The sequence below is a fragment of the Saimiri boliviensis genome, chromosome 12 (assembly GCF_048565385.1).
Source record: "Saimiri boliviensis isolate mSaiBol1 chromosome 12, mSaiBol1.pri, whole genome shotgun sequence".
Lineage (NCBI taxonomy): Eukaryota > Metazoa > Chordata > Mammalia > Primates > Cebidae > Saimiri > Saimiri boliviensis.
In genome coordinates this window covers 10538727-10558225 of record NC_133460.1, presented here as the reverse complement: position 1 = coordinate 10558225, position 19499 = coordinate 10538727, and the positions used below count along the sequence as shown (strand labels likewise).

General features: G+C 61.5%; 1 protein-coding gene across 1 annotated transcript; it reads left to right on the top strand.

Moving 5' to 3' along the window:
* Positions 1–529: 529 nt before the first annotated feature.
* Positions 530–14861, top strand: UBE2I (ubiquitin conjugating enzyme E2 I). The gene is made up of 7 exons (XM_039478291.2): positions 530–611; positions 4657–4733; positions 4924–5007; positions 6174–6246; positions 10696–10805; positions 10954–11033; positions 14255–14861. The coding sequence occupies exons 2-7, from the start codon at positions 4668–4670 to the stop codon at positions 14316–14318; spliced, it is 477 nt and encodes a 158-aa protein (XP_039334225.1). The 5' UTR covers positions 530–611; positions 4657–4667; the 3' UTR covers positions 14319–14861.
* Positions 14862–19499: the final 4638 nt, after the last annotated feature.

The following is a 19499-nucleotide window of genomic DNA, read 5'->3' as shown; positions in this document are numbered from 1 at the left end:
AGCGTCACCGTCCTGCGACGCTTCAGGGGATCCTTAGGCCTCAGTGGTCTTTGCCCCCCGACCCCAGGCCGTGACCCCAAGGAAACCTCCGGGACCTGTGCCTGGACAGGTGATCGCCGGGTATCCGGAGAGCTTTTGAAATTCTTGGCCTCTTTTTGCCCCCGCTGCTCGCCGGCGTGTCCTCGGGTGGACGCGGGCGCCCCGAAGGGGAGTTTGCAGACGCTCCCTCACATCGGGGACGCGGCTCCTTTAAGGATGTAGGTGTCCAGGGCGCCGCCTGACTGGAAACTCGCCCCCTGACCGGGCTCCTGGGGCGGACCCGGGTCGTGGGCGCGCGGTGGCGGGGCCCGGGCAGCGGGGGGCGGGTGGTGGCGCGGGCAGCACTCGGGGCGGGGCGGCGGCGGCGGCGCGCGAGGCAGGCGTGCGGAGGACAGCCGCGCGCCAGGCCCCGCCCCGCGCGCCCCGCCCGCTCCAGGGTCCTCGGAGCTGCTCGGGCTGCGCGCGGAGCGGGCTCCGGAGGGAAGTCCCGAGACAAAGGGAAGCGCCGCCGCCGCCGCCCCGCTCGGTCCTCCGCCTGTCCGCGACGCTCGCCGGGGCCGCGGCCGCTCGAGGTGAGCGCGGGCGGGGGTCGGGCCGGGGCCGCGGGGCGGGGGTCGGGCCGAGGCCTCCACCGCTGTCGGGCCCGGGCCCCCGGCTGCCCCGCGCCCCGCCCCGCCGAGCCGGGCCCCGCGTCGCGGCCGCGCTTCCCGGAGAGCCCGAGAGGCCCCGCGCTCGACGCCGGCCCGGCCCGCGCTGCTGGCGCCGCGGGGCTGTAGCCCGAGCGCCTGGTTCGCCGCAGGCCTTCGGGGCCGGGGCTCCCCGCTTCGCCCTCGAGGTGCGCCTGGCGCGGGGCCGGGGCAGCCACCTGCAGCCGGGGCCCCGCGAGGCCGCGCCTTCCTCCTGCGCGGTGAGCGGCTTCCGGGGTCACGGTCGCCCCGCGGACGGCGAGGATTGCAACACCGCCGACTCGCGGGGGTGGGGGCCGGCGAGCCGGGCGGGTTTTCGGGGCCTTCAAACCAAAACACGTCCAAGTTTTCTCGCGCCTCCGAAGATGCTCCGCTGGCGCCCGCCGGGGCCCGGGACGTGAGCGCCTCGCTGGAGGGAGTTTTGTTCTGTCTCGGGGGCTCGCTTTGGACCAGTCCAAGAGTGGCTGGCTCTGGTAGTTGGGGGCGTAGGAGGCAGGTACGGGCGTGATGAGCTGGGCTTGTGATCGTGGCCTGTAGTCACGCGTGAAGCGCAGAACGAAGTGGTTTGGTTTGTATAATTGGGAATAACGCTTAGTTTCTCTGTTCGCAGAGTACCTGTCTTTGGGGGGTTTTCTTCGTAGGACCTACCCCACCTGTCTTTTGCTCTTAAAGAAACATTGGCTTTGGGTCGAGAACCTAGCTAAGAGAAGACGGGACGGATCCTCAGTTTGCCCTGATGGCTCACACAGAGGTCCGTCCCTTCCCTAGGCTGCTGGGTGGTTGCGGGTGTGCGCTTGTGTGGTGTCCCAGGGTTTGGGATCTTGCTGCGGAAACAGCCTGGGGGCCTGGGACAGACAGGTGCGGCCAGGTGAGCGTCTCCCCACTGCAGGTGCCCGGGTCGTGCAGAAGGGAATACTTTCCCGGGCCTGGGAGAGTGTGCATTTGGGTGCAGGAGGACCTTCGAGGGCTTAAGGTGCCAGCCTGTCGTGGCGCCCACCTGTTCTGGTGATGAGTGCGGTGGAGCTGTGGGAGGTGAGCGCGTTGCTCACCCTCAGCCAGGAAGTTGCTCTGAAGTCGGTGCTGTCGGCTAGCAGAGCCGGGTGGTGATCGGACATGCTCAAGCTCAGCCCTGTGTGTGTGCCCTGTGAGAGGGCAGGCGGCAGACTTTCAGGCAGCTCCTGGAGCGCCCGGCCCAGAGGTCCCGTTGCTGCAGGTGTCTGGGCCTTGCTCGGTGCTGACAGAAGAGAGTTGTTTTTGTCTTTGTAGCATAAAAGTTTCCTGCTTTGAAGCGTTTAGTGACTCCTGGCTGTTCACGAAGTGCCTATCTGTTAGTTGGGGCCGGTGGATTCAGTTTTCAGTGGGATTTGCTGGGTCTGTGTTGTGATTACATTGTAACAGATTGGCCACTTTTTCCAGTAGGCAGACCAGCAGGAGGGGGAGCAGGGATCTTGGAGGCCAGGCCTGGCTTCTGCCTAGGATGGGGTGGGTGTGCACCTCTGGCTCCTTACCCTGATGGTACAGTGTCCTGTATGACCACCCCATGGTGCTGAGTGCTTTGGGGCTGGGGGCACAGTGGCAGCAGCCAGGCCTTGGCAGGAGGTCTGGCAGGACCACCCCTCAAGACTTCTCACACCTGAGGCGACGATAGCTGGGTGGTGAGCAGGGCCTCTGGGCAGCCCTATCCAGCCCTCAGCAGGAGGGCCGCCTGTGACAGAGTCCCAGGCCTGCTGGCCTCTCCATGGTCTGGCCTTGCCTGGCGGTGAGCATCGGTGCCCATGGTCCTTCAGTGTCTGGAGCGCTGGTCTGGGGCTTCAGAGGCCTGTCTGATGCCTGGCCCCGCTCAGACCATGGGCACCTGGGAGCTGGCGCCTCCGTGAAACGGCCACTCGCCAAGCTGCTTTGCACTGCGCCAGGCACGGGTTGCAGCCACTCAGAGAGTCCTCCCTGGGGCTGGGGAGGCAAGAGCCCCTGACTTCTCAGTCCGCCAGCACCAGGGTGGAGCTGGGCTGCTCCATGCAGAAGAGCCAATGGAAGGGGAAGGCGGAGAAACGCGTGGAGTTTCAGACCCCAGCCGGTGCGGAGAGAACCTTGAACCCCTGGTTGGCGGGCACTCCAGCCTGCTCGGGGCTCATGCCCGCCTGCCCCCAGCTCGGCCCAGCTCTGTCCTGCCCCACTTCCTCCCGACTTAGAGGAGGGCGTGGGGAAGGGCAGGCGGTCCGAAGGGCAGGTGGCTTGTGGGCCCTCTGCATCTTGGTGAGGAGGATGTAGGGAAGGACATCCCGGTGGGGCCCAGACCATGGCTGCCTCCAGCCCAGACTGCCTGTCTTAGATTTAGTCATGGAGCTGGAGGCCAGGGCCCGGTGGCCCCTGTCACCCTCTTGTGGTGACACCAGCGTCCGCTGACTGGAGGACCCAGGTTCCTCTGCCTGCTTTTTCTCCGACTACCATGAGAATCCGTGTTTGGTGAAAATGAACCAGATCTCCCTGCAGGGCACGCGGCTCTAGCAGCCCCGCCCCGCTTCTGGAACCCTGGTGCCCTGGCGACGCTGGATCTGCCTGGGCTTCTTAGACCCCGGCCCCCACACCTCTACTTTGCTGACTCAGGGAAGGTCATCGTGCTGCCCAAAACCTGAGGGCAGGCCTCTGGGAGCTCCTTCCTCGTGGGTCTGCCGGGGCCTGGGCCGGGCCTCCCTGATAACTGCCAGGTGGGGCTGTGGCGACTGTGGCCCCGGTGGGGTGCAGGCCTGGCCCTTCCTGAGGCCGTGAGGTGTGTGAGGTTCGTGGGCCTCCACAGGTGCGGACGCCATCCAGGTCACCAGGGCCCTGTGCCCACTCTAGGACAGCCCATGTCGTAGTCGGGACAGCCCCCCTACAGCGTAGAAGGCCTGGCAGAGTCCCCAGCTCCGCAGAGGTGCCCCTCTTTGGTGTTGAAATACCAGACTTGGGGGCAGCTTCAGCGTTCCCGTGGACTTTGATGACCAGCACACACTTAGGTTTCGAGTCTCCAGAAAGTTTTGTAAACAGAGTGCTGTTTTTCGTGAGTAAAGGTGGCCACCGGTAGGGTGACAGTTGAGGGTGGCGTGAGGCTGCTGGCCCTGCCCACCAGTGTCCTCAGCGCCAGGAACATCTCCCTGGATGGACCTGCAGCCCTCCTGCGGCGACAGTGTGGCCCAACAGGCTCCCGCCTAGACCTGTAAGGCGAAGGTGCCCGGCCCCTGAGGTCCCTCGAGATGCGTGGAGCTGGAATCTGGCCTGTGCTCCACTTCCTCTGACCAGGGATCTGGTCCCCTACGCCGTGCTCCTGCTCTGCCCGGCAGGACCCGGCTGTCCCCGGCTGTCCCCTGAAGCCACAGGGATGTGGTAGTGGCTGCAGGGTCTGGGAAGGGTGGACCTGCGGGGGCGCCTCCCACAGCGGGTCTGAGCCTCTGCCCTGTGGTTGTTCCGTTCTGTCTTCAAGAATAACAGGTGTCCACTGGCCGGGCGTGAGTCTCAGTTCTGAGTGCCTGTTACCAAGGCCAGGGACCCAGTACCCCACACACCTGGGGACCCAGCCCTGCCTAGTCCCCACCTGCTGGTGTGGTGGGGACCCTGCCATGCCAGGCACCCACCACAGGGTGGCAGCTACCACCCAGCCTCTGAATGTGTGTTTGTTCCCGTGGAGCGGAGGCCACACCTTGTCGCACTGATGGGGGCATGTGGGGGTGGCCACGGGGAAGGGATCTTACCTGCCCCCCACCCCCACGGGTGATCTGGGAGCTGCTCACAGGGCCTCCCCGGTGGACCCCAGGGCCGGACAGTGGCTTGCAGAAGCGTCCTGCTGGGCTGGGCCAGTGCATGTTGGGAGTAGGCCTGCTGCAGGCCGGTGTGCGCGTGTTAGGGCGGAGGAGCCCGTGGCCCCTCCTGACCGCCCGCTCTGCCTCCTGTGTTGCAGGGACTCTGAACATGTCGGGGATCGCCCTCAGCAGACTCGCTCAGGAGAGGAAAGCGTGGAGAAAAGACCACCCGTTTGTAAGGAGAGCTCCGTGTGCGCGTGCAGCACAGTGGGCAGGCTCCCCTGGGTGAAAGCGTCCTGTCCCTCTGGGAGGGAGCCGGTCACGTGCCTGTGCCGGGCCGCTGGGACTCGCAGGCGGGTTCTCAGCGGTTTTGGTAAAATGAGATGCCACTGCACTGATGTGCTTTTGTGGTGGTTTTCCCTCAGGGTTTCGTGGCTGTCCCAACAAAAAATCCCGATGGCACGATGAACCTCATGAACTGGGAGTGCGCCATTCCAGGAAAGAAAGGGGTAAGAGGCGCGCGCCACCGGCCTCCTGTCTGGCAGCGCCGTGGGGACACTCCACTCCGATCCTTGCTGTCCGTGACAGCCGTCCTTGTCACAGGCTGCAGTCAGCAACAGGTCACATCCCAGCTCTGTCCTGGTCCCCGCCCCATCGGGACGTGAACGCAGAAGGTGGGACTGCTGTGGTCCCCTCCCAGAGCAGTTCTGGTTGAGAAGGAAGCAGCCTGGCACCTGGCCGGGCACAAAGCTGAGCTGTGGCAGCAGGGAGGGGGCTCTGCACAGAGCTGCATGGGCAAGGTTGACAGCAGGCCGAGGCGGGAGTCTGGGTACTGCCGTGTCCTTCGGGGTGTGGCTCAGCTCTCGGGAGCTGGGTTTGTCGGGGGAGCCAGCCCTGCGTAAAGCTGCCTCCTGGAGAACCCCCAGGGACCAGCGGCGTCTGCCTGGCCGGCCGGCTTGCGAACCCCTACATGTCGCTGGCAGGCAGGGCAGCCCATGTGCCTGTCCTCTTTGGCCGGGGACTGCAGGCTGGGGTACACGTACAGTTCATGCTTGTTGATTCTGAAGGAAGCGGAGAGATCCCTGAGGTGCTGGTCCTGCCTACGGCCTCGTTCCCTCCAGCCCGGGCCCCCTCTGGGTTTCACTGTGAAGGTTCCCTGAGCTGAGCAGTCCCCTCAGGACTCTGCTTTGCCCGAGACATATGTGGCTTGGCTTTGTCACTCGTCCAAGGCTCTGCTGAGAAGGTGCTTGCCCCTCACGTTAGGGCAAGGCACCGAGGAAGGCGGAAGGTGGTGTGGGGTCGTGGGGCGGCAGAGGGGCCTCGTCCAGGCAGGACGGTGTGGGGGTTTGGGAACACCCCTGGGGTGAGGGCAAGGGGTGCTCTTGGTGCCCTCGTGCCAGCCCAGTATGCAGCGCTCTTCCCCCCCGCCCAGCCCCTGCTTCCCGCCTCCACTCCTTTCCGGGAGGGCCTTTCCGACTCACTGTCTGGGCACGGCAGCGGTCCTGACAGCCGCCTTGTTGAGGCTGTTCCGGGCTTCAGGCTGGTTTAGGAGCCGCCTCTGTTGGGCCTCTGGCCCCTGGTGTCCTGTGTGTTGTGCCGTAGAAGCAAGCCCCTTCCTCCTGGGCCACCCTGCGCAGGCGAGCAGCCCATCTCACCACGGTTTATTTCCTTGCAGACTCCGTGGGAAGGAGGCTTGTTTAAACTACGGATGCTTTTCAAAGATGACTATCCATCCTCACCACCGAAATGTAAGTAGCTCGCCATTCAGTGACCTGGAAGGCACCCCTGCCTGTGGCCATGGCGCCCTGGGCCGGGTGGTCTGCACGGAGCCGGGAGGGAGATCACAGACCTGGAGGTCGGCTTCGATCCCTGATCCCAGCTCCGGGGCTGGGCAGTGCACACAGTAGGCTTAGTCTCATCCTGGCTAATGGGCTGGGAAGCTCCGGAGTCCTGTGCACGGAGGGACTGTGACAGCCAGGCCGGAGCTCCTGGACTGGGAGTGCCTGGAGCCTCAGTGGTTGTTGGCGATGAAGACAGAGGACTTGGTGCCGTCAAGACCCAGCCCTGGACGGACGGACGTGCAGGACTGCCGTGCACAGTCTCACCCTCAGGATTTCCGTCGGTCCGCCTTCTTACTGCTCTTGCTGTGTGGTCTCTTGCCGTGTGGTCTCTTGTGTGGTCTCCACTGTGGCTGCGTCTGCAGCCTGAACAGGTGTAGAGCAGGTGACAGAGAGGAGGCCTGGGAAGAAAGGCTGCGGCCAGGCCCCAGATCCTGCCCACAGCTAAGCTGATGACCTCAGCCAGTGCAGCGGAGCTCAGGAAAGGGAGGAGAGGGCCGCCACGTCCCTGCCTGCCCGTGGCTGGCAGTTGGCAGGTCCTGTCCAGTGAGTTCCACGTGTTAACGTACCCAGCACCTAGAGTGTGCCTGACCACGGTGAGGCGAGAGTCGTATAAAAGCTTTCCCCTGCAATTGTCAGTCAGGGCACCCAGCGTGCTCCACCGTGGCACCCTCCGGAGGAACCTGGGGACGACTCACGGCACCCCCGCGGCCGAGACTGGCTCATTTTGGATTCTGCTTTGCTGTTTGATTCTTTTTTTTTTCACCATGCCCAGGTATTACTTCAAATGATTTCTTTTAATTAAGAAAAATCTAAAAATGAGACAAAATAGCTGTGTTCGTTGATTCTATTCAACTTTCTCTTGGAATTCCAAGCAAACGCAGCTACAGCAAGGCGAGAAGTCACAGTGGACGAGGTGGGGAGGAAGGCCAGGCCGGCAGATAGGCCGTGCGCCCCTCGGCTACAGTACAGGAGGCTGGGGTGTCTCACGTCCAGAACCCAGCACTGTGGGAAGCCAAGGTGGGCGGATCACCTGAGGTCAAGACCAGCCTGGACAACATGGTGGAACCCCGTCTCTATGAAAACAAAACAAAAAGACCTAGCAGTTAGCACGTGTGGGGGCACGTGCCTGTAATCCCAGCTACTTGGAAGGCTGAGGCAGGAGAATCCCTCGAACCTGAGAGGTGGAGATTGAAGTGAGCCAAGATCATGCCACTGCGCTCCAGCCTGGGCGACAGAGTTAGACTGTTTAAAAAAAAAAAAAAAAACACACACATACAAAAATTAGCTGGGTGTGGTGGCGCGCACCTGTAGTCCCAGCTACTCAGGAGTCTGAGGCAGGAGAATCGCTTGAACACGGAGGCAGAGGTGGTGGTGAGCCGAGATTGCACCACTGCACTCCAGCCTGGGCAACAGAGTGAGACTGTCTCAAAAAATAAGTAAAGTAAGATCGAAATTGAGTTACACAAATTCTGCTTTTATACAATTTCAATAAGCGAGGTTTTAAAACTATGCCGTTTACAGTAGCATGAAATGGGTTGGAATAAATGAGCAAAAGATTGGTTCGAGACCTCTGTACTGCACACTGGAATACTGCGGGGGAACGAGGCCGGCCTGAGCCGTAGCTGGCTCTGCGTGTGGAGGGAGACACGGGGTGTAGGCGGCCACTCTCTGCCAGGCCGTCTGCAGATTCCTGTGGTGCCAGTCTCGGTGGAGACCGTGGCACCGACAGTGTGTGAAGGTGCAGGGGCCTTGGATTCTCAGTAGGGGTGGCAAGAGCCAAGCTGAGGCTCAGTGGGTGCACACGCACCCCGACAGACCTGCCTCAGGACACGGTGATGGAGACTGCGGGACTGCGGAGAAGACAGGCAGGCCCAGCGAGGAGGCTCGAGGCCACACGTGTGGCAGCTTGATCTGTGACAGGACCGGTCTGGAGGGCTGTCCCGGTAGGAGAAGTGAGCTCTGCCTCCCTCCTGCCACAGAGAAACAGCTTCCAGATGGATCATGGTGCTCAAACAACAGCATGGAGAGGAGACCCAGGAGGGCAACTTCTGAGCTCTGCACGAGCAGGGCTTCCTTCGCCAGGGACGCCCCAGGAGTGCTGGCTGGGGAACACTGACGAGCTGACTGCATTGAAACCAAGAAGGTGTCTTTATCCTAAAGACGGCAGGAGGCGCTCCGTAGTGTATGTATGTGTCTTGGCCCTACCCACGGCTCCTAGGAATCAGTACGAAGGCAGCCAGCCGTGAGGTCCAGCGTGTTCCTCACAGGAGAGGCCTCTTCCCAGCGGCAGATACAGGCCGGGATACCTGGCTTTGCAGAGGGTGGAAGCCTCCCCGGAGGGAGCTGCCGTCCGGCGTAGGAGCAGGCAGAGCCAGGGTGCAGGGCCCCTGGAGAGTGCGTGCGTTCTGGAAGTTGCCCGTGGAACACCGCCTGTCACTCTGTGGAAGCTGAGCTCATGCCTGCTGTAGGGCCTGGCTGTTCACTCTAGTCAGCCGTGAGTCACAGAAATGCACACGTGTGTCCACCAAAGGCACAGACGGGTGCCGCTGTCTGTCCTAGGATGACAGGTGGGGAAGAGTGAAGAGGTCATGTGACACCTGGCGGACGGTCCAGGCGGGAGAGTGCTCCTTTTCTGTTCCTTCTGCGAAGCTCTGGGGCAGCCAGGCTGGCTGTCGAGAGGAAGCAGGAGGCAGCTTCCCCCTCGGAGGGCCTGGCGGTGCTGGCAGCCAGCTCGTGTGCCTCTCTGTGAGTAAGTTGTGATTGACAGAAGAAATGAGATTGAGAAATCGAATTAGATTGAAATCAGGCACTTGAGTTTGCCAAAAGATTCCCTTAGAAGAGCAGAGTCGGGCCAGGTGCCGTGGCTCATGCCTGTAATCCCAGCGCTTTGGGAGGCTGAGGCGGGCGGATCACCTGAGGTCAGGACTTCAAGACCAGCCTGACCAGCATGGTGAAACCCCATCTCTACAATAATACAAAAATTAGCCGGGGATGGTGGCAGGTGTCTGTAATCCCAGCGACTCGGGAGGCTCAGGCGGGAAGAATCGCACGACCCCGGAAGGCAGAGGTTGCAGTGAGCCAAGATCGTGCCATTGCATTCCAGCCTGGGCGACTCTCAAAAAAAACAAACAAACAAAAAGTTGAGCCTAGAGCAGAAGAACCCTGTGAGATGTGTCATTTCAGGACCTTCTCTGAATCAGTCGCCAGGAAGCAGCCGGGGCTAGAAGGGGCTCCACTCCGGCCACCGGGAGGTGCAGCGTAGAACCACGGGAGTGGCCACCGTGCACCTCACCCAGTGGCTGAAATCCACCAGTGATGTGGCCTGCGTGAGCCTGGAGGCGGCAGGGCTGAGGGCGGCGCCTGCGCCAGGGTTCGCGCTCAGGACCGCTGTGCAGCTGCTAGTGTCGCCCGTGGGCTCCTTCAGCGTGGGATGGTTTACAGTGGGGCGGTCTGCGGTGGTACCCTCGCTGCATTCCCCAAGGAGCGTGTCCTGCGCTTCTCCATGGTACCTGAGGTCCAGGAAGCTGCCTGCAGATGCTGGCGTTGGGATTGGGGCAGGCACAGTGGTCGGTAGGAGCGAGTGTTGCGGAGACGTGGATGTTCGTGGGCATTGTCTTTTTGGTAATTCCGCTAGCCTTCCTGCACTGTGTGTCAGTAAATAGCATTGAGAGAAGTGGGAGAAGGCCCTGGTGAAAGATGGTCCCAGATGGGGCTAATGGTGGTAGACTTTTCTGCTTTTTCTTAAGAAGTAACACAGGGTCCCAAAGCCTGTGTGCTGTGGAAGCAGGGGGTCTGTGTCGAAGCTGCTGACTCTCGAAGAGCCTGGCTGTTTCCCTGGAAGCCTCCTGCAGCTCCTCCCGTCTCCCCTGAGTCTGGCCCAGCTGGGTAGGACCTGGGGCTGCAGGTGAAGCGGCCACACTGGGGCTGCTGTTCCCTGTCTGCCTGGCTGTGCCCAGAGTTCCATCCCAGGAGAGACACAGCGTCATGTCTGGCCCGTGGCCGTGTCCCCCAGGCCCTGCCCTGTTCTGTGGCCCTGTTCCCTGGGTGCAGAGGTGGATGTTTCTTCCTCGTTCCCTCATGGCCACGGTTCTTTTTTTTTTTTTTTTTTGAAAAGTTCTTGGCCAGGCCAGGCATGATGGCTCACGCCTGTAATCCAAGCACTTTGGAGGCCAAGGTGGGCAGATCACTTGAGGTCAGGAGTTCAAGACCAGCCTGACCAACATGGTGAAACCCCGTCTTAAAAAAAAAAAGTTCTTGGCCAAATACCTAGCTGGCGACCCAGTGCCCCAGTGTTGAGAGGAGGGCGATTCTGGACAGTGCCTGCCTCTACAAAGTGCTTCCTTCCTCGTTCTCCAGGTAAATTTGAACCACCGTTATTTCACCCAAATGTGTACCCTTCGGGGACAGTGTGCCTGTCCATCTTAGAGGAGGACAAGGACTGGAGGCCAGCCATCACAATCAAACAGGTACGGATGGGGCTGCTGCCTGCACGCCAGGGCTGCCTCAGTCTCCCCCCGGAGGCGCGGGTCTGCAGTCGCTCTGGCTGAAACCGCCTTGCGAGTGTCTCCTTTTCAGACTGCTCACACCCGTCGTGTGTTTTTGTCTCTGGCACAGATTCTTTTAGGAATACAGGAACTTCTAAATGAACCAAATATCCAAGACCCAGCTCAAGCAGAGGCCTACACGATTTACTGGTAGGTAGCAGCCCTGGCGCCGCCGGCGGGAGCTCCCTGCATCCCCGCTGAGGCCGCCTGGCCGGAGGGGAAGGGGCACACAGGCTCACGCTAGAGACGGCCAGGATCCGCGCCTCTGGGGCGAGGGTCGGCATAAGCCCTGTGGGCGGCAGGCACCGCTGTACACAGGGTCTGCGGTGGGCATGGGCAGCCCCGGAGCCCTCTTTGCAGCGGGAGCAGGCCAAGTGACAGGAGCAGTCTTCGACCACAGCCCCAGTGAGTCGTGGCCAGCTAGGAGGGAAGGCTCCTGGGCGCGGGTGGCGGCGGAGGCTACGCTGAGGGGCCTGTCCATGGGCTCGGCCCCCCGCGCCACCCCTGCTGCTTGTCCCGTCCCCACTAGTCTCCTGTGTGTGAGGCCAGCCCCTCAGGGCATGCCACACGGGCACCGGCTCCACCCTGTCCCTGTGAGGTGCTGCTGTGATTAGAAGGGTCCCCATGGTCCTGGGGCACCATCTGCACCAAGGGCCTGGTGTGAGTCGACGCAGACGACAGCCAGACAGTGCTGGGGATGGCAGGGAGGAGCCTGCCCTGAGCAGAGGCTGTGCCCTGCCTGTCCTGTCCCCAGCCCTCGGGCCGTCTCTGCAGCTGCTCTGGCCAGGTCCGCAAGGAGGTGGGTCGGGGGCTCTGACTCCCACTGCAACACTGAGAAACCCAGCCCCATCTCAGCGCATGTCCCCACACCTCTGAGGGGGTCCCGGGGGCCCCAGCAACCAGGTACCCAGAGGGCTTACCCAGCAGCCACCCCACACATCCCTGCAACCATAGGGTTGGAGGCCTGCTCCTTCCAAGGGTATCTCCTGGTCAGAACGAGGAGGCCAAGGGATCCCGGCTGCCCTAAGCCGGGCCTGACCAGGTCCTGAGGGCAGGCCCTGGTTCTGGAGAGATGCATTTCTCCCTGGACTCAGGCCTAGTCCCAGTGTCTGCAGGGTGCCCTCCCTGGTGGCTGAGGGTGGCAGAGAGGCCCCAGGCAGGGAGCAAGTGTCACAGCAGTCACCCCAGCCTCAGCCTGGCTCCCCTGCATGCCCCACAGCCGCTCTGTCAGCTGAGTCGTTGCTGGAGCTGGCTCGTGGGACATGGCGTGACTTGGGTTTGTGTGCTGGCCTGCTGTGCGCTAGGAGTTCCGTGAAACGTGTTCCCTCGGGCAGGAAGCCACAGTCTTCACGGGTGTCCACATGGCCCTTGAGGCAGAAAACTGGGTGTTTGTTTTTTTATACCAAGTTTTGCTCTTATCGCCCAGGCTGGAGTGCAGGGTTACAATCTCCACTCACTGCAGCCTCCGCCTCCCAGGTTCAGGCAATTCTCCTGCCTCGGCCTCCTGAGTAGCTGGGACTACAGGCATGTGCCACCACGCCTGGCTTTTTTTTTTGCAATGGTGCAATCTCAGCTCACTGCAACCTCTGCCTCCCGGGTTCAAGCGAGTCTCCTGCCTCAGCCTCCTGAGTACCTGGGTTTACAGGCATGGCCTGCCACACCCAGCTAATTTTTTATATTTTTAGTAGTGACAGGGTTTCTCCATGTTGATCAGGCTGGTCTGGAACTCCTCACCTCAGGTGATCCGTCTCCTTACCTCCCAAAGTGCTGGGATTATAGGTATAAGCCACCATCCCTGGTCAGAAAACGTTTCCTAGGCCAAGTGCGTGGCTCACACCTGTAATCCCATGACTTTGGGAGGCCAAGGCAGGTTGATCACTTGAACCTAGGTGTTTAAGACCAGAGTGGGCACCATAGTGAGACCCCCATCTCTATAAAAAGTTTAAAAAAAAATTTGCCAGGTGTGGTGGCTCACGGCTGTAATCACAACACTTTGGGAGGCTGCCACGGGAGAATAGCCTGAGACCAGGAGCTGGAGACCAGCCTGGGCAATGTGAGAAGGCCCCCTCTCAAAAACAAACTGAGCTGGGCGTGGTGGTGCACGCCTGTGGTCCCAGCCACTTTGGAAGCTGAGGTGGGAGGGCGACAAAGTGAGACCCTATCTCAAAAAAATGAAAAAGCAAATGTTTTCCTGTCTGGCCTTCAGCTGGTTTGCTGTCGCCAGCATCGTGTGAGCGTGGGCCACGTCTGGCCTGCGCCGTATTTGTCAGCCGCCTCCAGAGCTGGGCCGTGGCTCCGGGCTGTGGCATGGGCTGGCGGGGCTGCCGTCCGCCGTGTGACTCCACCGGGGTCTCCTGGGCCTGGGCTTGCTGGGCTGCCGGGTTTCAGATCCTCTTTCCTGGGTTTCCTGGTAGCCTTGGGCTGCGTTCCTGCCCTGGCAGGTACCTCTTCATGGGGCCCCTGCTTGGTAAAGGCAGGGCTGGGAAAGTGTGGCCAAGCCTCTTGGCCTGGGTGGGAATGGCACCCGCCCTGGTGCCATCCTGGGCTGCTGGCCTTCGCTCTGCACCATGCCTGGCTCAGCTCAGGGTTTCAGACCACCTCCAGTCCTGGTGATAACTGCCAGGAGCCACCTCCGTAAGTGTCGTGGTGTTCCCGTGGTCCTCAAGGTCAAGCTGCCCCTGCAGCCCATCAGCCCCCAGGCAAAGCCTTGGCCACCCTCCCACAGACCTGTTTTGCCCAGGCAGTGTGTGCCATTTGCCCTCCTGGGCAGCTTTCCCAGGCCAAGCCTCCCTCCACCCAGCCCCAGTCCTGTTCCCCAGTGTCCCGGTACCGCCCAGCTCGGGTACAGCCCCTTCTGGGCCAGGCCTGCCTTCACACACCGTACCCCGGGGCTGAGAGCCTCCTGGGAGAGCCCTCCAGAGGTTAGTTTCTGTTTTGGGAATTAACAGCGGCAAGCAGTCAGTGCTTTTAATGTATTAGCTCTGTTCCTAGACTTACAGAAAAGAGAAGCTGCTGATGGCTAGTTAGGATAGACTGTGGGCACTGGTGTTGATGGTGCAGGCACTCTGGCGGCGTGAGCCACGTGGGGCCTGTGCCCTCCACTCCGACGCCACCCAGCGCTGTTCTCTCCTCCCTGCCCGTCCATCCCTCTCAGACCACAGGCTGGTCTCGGCCTCATCAGCGCCAGCCTGGGCTCCCGCCACGCAGGCCTCCCTGCTTCTGTCACGTGGACGAGCTCCGCGCCACACTCCCCCAGGAGGCCGCGTCCTCCGAGCCGAGCCGAGCCGAGCCGAGCCGAGCCGGCCTGGGGTGAGCGTGCAGGCCGGGGGCTGCGCCTCCTCCTAACTGCTCTTGTCTTTTGACCCCCTCAGCCAAAACAGAGTGGAGTATGAGAAGAGGGTCCGAGCACAAGCCAAGAAGTTCGCGCCCTCATAAGCAGCGGCCTGCGGCCTCCAGAAAGGAAGGGATTGGTTTGGCAAGAACTTGTTTACAACACTTTTGCAAATCTAAAGTTGCTCCGTACAATGACGAGTCGCCTGGGGGGGGTTGGGCGGGCGCCATCTTCCATTGCCGCCGCGGTCCGCAGTCTCGATTCGCTCAGTTGCCCGTTTTTCATACAGGGTCTCTTCCTTCAGTCTTTTGTATTTTGATTGTTATGTAAAACTTGCTTTTATTTTAATATTGATGTCAGTATTTCAACTGCTGTAAAATGATAAACTTTTATACTTGGGTAAGTCCCCAGGAGCGAGCCCTCGCTCTCGGACGCAGGCATGCTTCTCACCGTGCAGAGCTCCACCTCGCCCCGGCTGGCTGTCTGGAAATGCGCCCTCCCTCCGCCGCTCCTCTAGGGCCTGGGCTGTGTTGCTTTCAAGCCTCAGATCCCAGGTCAGCCGCCTCTCCGTTCTGCGTCACTTCCTTTGTGTTTATATGGCGTTTTGTCTGTGTTGCTGTTTAGAGTAAATAAACTGTTTATATAAAGGTTTTGGTTGCATTATCGTCATTGAAAGTGTGAGGAGGTGGCCTCCGAGTGCCTGGCCCTCCCCTCCCGACTGCAGCCCCCGCCCCCAGGGCCAGGACCCGGCTCTCCCGTCTGCTGCCAAGACGCCCAGGCTGCGTGGCCCCCTCTTGCCCTGGATCTTTGTAAATAGGACTGTGACCGTGCTGCTGGGGCGCTCCCCACCCCAGAGCTTCTGGCCGGAGAGACCCTGGCAGGGGTGCCCTGGTGCCAGCTGTCTTGGGGGCCACAGGGCCAGGGCCAGACCAGGGCTGAGGCTGCATGAGGACTGCTTTTGAGGTTACCCCTCAGTGGCTGCGTCACGGGCACCACCTCGGGTGTCTGTCCCTCACGCCCTCAGGAGGCAGCTTTGCTACCACCCCAGCCAACGCACGGTGTGTCCTCCAGCAGAGCCCACAGCCTGGCCCTTCCAGGGCTTCCCTGACCCTTAGTGCCAGGTAGAGGGCCCTGGGCAGCCTGTGTCCGGAATTCTCTGTCCTGATGCCACCTGAGTGGTCTCTCCCAGGGAGGCTGTGCCCCTCAGAAGCAGCCCTGGCATTGAGCCATCATAGGAAGTGGCCTCGCCGGTCGCCGCGCAGCAGGAAGTTACAATGGACAGAGACGGGAAGGCCTGAGGGATGTACCCCCGGCCCTCAGGGCCCCACCCGGTCTCCCCATCCTGGCGAGCTTGGCCCTCCTCAGTCTTATTTTGAGCTCTGGGCCTGGAGCTGGCCCTGTTGCCCTGGCACACCCCTGCGGCTGGAGCTGGGTCCCAAGGGGGCGGGGTGGGTGCCGAGAGTGCAAGGGAGGGCGGCCCAGGGCCCGGGATGGGGAGCCTGGCGCCCTCCTCCGGGCGGCGCTGCGGTGCGAGTGGAGTGAGTGCCTCGTTTGCTTTCCCGGCTTCTGCAGGGCCAGGGCGCTGAGCTCTCGGCTGTTTTCGGCGCGTTGATGACGCAGGGGGCCTTACCTGGGGAATTTAGCCGCTTTGAATATTTGTAGCCCACTCCCAGAATGTCTTATTTTGTATGACTGAAGTACGTTTAGGATTAGTCACACATGTAAACGGTTCATATATATGGAAATTCAATATATTTTATAGTTAATGTATTCTAACGGACCGGATGTTTCTAGCCGATTGTAGTGACGTCGGCCAAGGAAATGCTCCTTCTGTAGTCCCACAGTCCTCGGCCTCTGGGGGACGTGGACCTTGTAACAGCTCTGAAACGCGGTCGTTTGTTTGATGGAAGGGAAGGTGTGTTCCCAGCACGAGGTGCCTCTGAATTAGTGAGAATTGTGGGCAACGGGTTAACCACTGTATCTGAGAATCCACCAATAAAAGCATTTGCACAGACTGCCGCCTGCTGGGTGTGTCCTTTGCTGCCCTGTTCCCGGGTCCTCTGGGCTGTGGTGGGGTGGGCCAGGGCTGCCGCGCCCCCCAGGGTTCACTTCCAGTCCTGCCTCCAGCCCAGCGTCAGCCCCTTTGGGTGACAGCCCCTCTAGCCAAGGTGAAACCCAGCCTCACGGTCGTGCCTACACCTCCCTGGCCTGCTTTAGGGGTCTCCCCCTGGGACTCGAGGCTGCTCTGGCTGCCCCTGGCAGGGGACCTCCTGGAGAACAGGGACCCCCCCAGGTGTGCAGAGACCTCTCCTCACAGGGCCCATCCAGAGCTGGCTGGAGCCCCCAGATAGGAGGCCGGTGCACAGGTGCAGGGAGCCCAGCCCCCCGCAGACAGGCTAGCCAGGCCTGAGCTGGCGCTGGGGGAGCCCTCCCTTGGCTTTGGGGGTCGGGCTGGCCACACCTGCCTTCCGTGTCTCAGGTCCCTTGGGACTTGGGTCTGGCGGGACTGGAGGAGGAGGTTAAGCGATGCGGCCACCCTGCTGGCCACTGCCCCCGGGAACGCGGGCTCCTGGCCAGGCTGTTGGTCCCCGGCCCTCTCACCTTCCCAGACCCGAAGCCTCCCTTGTGGTTGCCATGACGATGATTTGCCAGGTTCGAGGGCCTTGCACTGACTCAGACTGGCTGCAGCTGGTCTGAGCCAGCTCTAGCAGGGAGGGGCCTGGGAGTGCTGGGTTTGGGATTCATCCCCAGGCTACCCTGATTCTGGGTCCGGGGCGTCCTGATGCACCTGCTCGGGAGATGCCAGCAGGTGCCTGAAACCCCCAGGCACAGCCTGGTCTAGGGAAGCGGTTGGCCCAGTTGGGGTGGGCGCTCCTGGCTTTGGCCCATTGGGTGGGAGGGGGCTGGGGCAACGGTCCCATCTACCATGCCTGTCTCTGGCCTAGCCTGGCCCAAAGACTCCCACATCTCCCAGGAGGCCAGTTTATCCAGCTCTTAGGAAAAAACAGGAATGGGCACGAGAAAACCACGGGCGTGTTCGACCTGGCCTCTTCCTTCCCTGGGCCTCTGCCCTTCCTCCAGGATGCCCTCCACCGAGGAAGGCAAGCTCCCACTCCGTCGTGCGCGCAGGGCCTTTTTTTTTTTTTTTTTTTTTTTTTGGAAATGCAGTTTCGCTCTTGTTACCCAGGCTGCAGTGCACTGGCTAGATCTCGGCTCATCGCAACCTCCACCTCCCGGATTCAAGCGATTCTCCTGTCTCAGCCTCCCACGTAGCTGGGATTACAGGCGCCTGCCACCACACCAGGCTAATTTTGTGTTTTTACTCCGTTTCTCCATGTTGATCAGGCCAGTCTCCAACTCCCGACCTCGGGTAATCTGCCCACCTTGGCCTCAAAGTGCTGGGATTTACAGGCGTGAGCCATCACGTCTGGCCTGGGCTGTGCCTTTAAGGAGGGACTGAAGCCCCCAGGCCGGGAGGAGTTGCCTTCTACCACCAGTTCCACACAGAACGATGCATGCAGAGGGCCTGGCCTCTCCCTGCTGGGCACCTAACCACGGTGAGCACAGAAGCCCGCCTCTGGGGAAGAGGCCTCTGACACCCCCACCCTCAGGCTGCTGGGAAGCCTGGCCAAGGGACAGGGGGCCATCCTGCCTGCCATCCAGGCCTCACGGCAGCAGAGGCTGTCCTGCCTGCTGGGCTCTGGCACACCAGTGGCCTTTGTTAGGGGTCTTGGTGGGCCCACCTCTCTGCCCCCACCCCGCCCTAGACCCCTCACAGACGCTGCAGTAGCACGGAGGCCTGAGCGAACCACAGTGTGGCACCGGGTGGTCACCTCCAGCCAGCTCCACCTGTGCCATCGCAGTAGCAAGACCCCCAGAGCTGCCGGGGCGGACTCTAGAGATGGCACTCCAGGAGCCAGCATCTCGGCGTGAGGCCAGACCCAGGCCGGGGCCTTCCTGCCCAGAGCCCCTCTCTTGCTCAGGCACTTCTACCCCAGGGGCAGTAGGGGCAAGGAACAGGTTCTGGCAGTCTGCAGGGTCCTGCAGCTCCATGGCAGGCAGGGTCCCTGGCTAGAGTCCCTGGGCTGACCCCATGAGCTCTCCTTGGCCCTTCCTTTCCCTGCTTGGGTCCTCAGAGGGGAGTGGGGGTGGGGACTTCTGGGTGGCTGTGCCTGCAATTCCTAGGGCTGGCACCAGAGGGCGGTAGCACCGGGCTGTGCACTGTGCTCATGAGTGTGGAACAGGAGTGGGCGTCTGACCTGCCATGACCTCACCTGCCTGCTTCAGCAGCCGTGTAGCCTGTGTACCCAGAGCCTGTTTCTTCGACAGCCCTGAGCAGAAAAAGCTGCCCTCCCTGCCTGCCAGACCCTTCCCAGCACAAAGTCCTGAGAATGTGAAAAGAACCAGGCTTGAAAAGCGGCTTTGCTCAGCTTTGCACATGCAGCCGTGTCCTGACAGCCTCCCCAGGCTCTGACCCCGTCTGGGCAGGTGGTCTTGTGTCCCAACACATTGCAGGGAGGCGTTCCTGCACCTGCACTGCCCCTCACTGTCCCTGGAGCACGCAGCTGTCTGCACTCTGATCTGAGCCCAGAGGCGCCCCTTCAGAGTAAGGCCTGGGCTCGGGTTTGGGAGGGTGAGCGGCCCCCTCTCCTGCCCTCTCTCTTAGTGGGAAGGGACTCATGTAAGGATGGGCTACAGAAAGGTAAACTGGGTCACTGAAGGGGCCGGAGCTCTGGCTGGGGGGGCTGCAGTTCCCACCCCCACCAACTGCGACTTGAGGCTGAGCTGCTGTGAGTTGAGATTGGCTCACTGAGGCTCCCACACCTGCACCCAAGGTGGGCGCTGCTGTTGTCCCCATCTTACAAATGAGGGAAACTGAGGCACAGGCAGTGGAGGGTCACCTTGGGGCTGGGGTGAGCAGAAGGCCAGGACTTTGACCCAAGTTAGCCTGATTTCAGCCTCACAAAGTGAAGGCATGGTCACTGAGTGGGACATCACTCAGCCGTTCATCCGGTGACTTCGCACTGAACATCTGTGGAGGGGAGAGTCTGAGGGACCATCCTGTCCTGGGGAAACCGAGGCCCAGGGCTGTTCTGGGACTCAGCCTGTGACTCTGTGGCCCTGGAAAAGCCCTTTCCCATCTCCGGACTTCAGTCTCCCTACCTATAAGAGAGAAGAGGGGTCTCCAAGGGTGCTCCCACCCCCGAGGGACGGCCGTGTAGGTCTCAGGGCTGCTGCCCTCTTGGGGCTGAGCAGCGGCCGCCCCTCCCAACTTCCTGTTTACT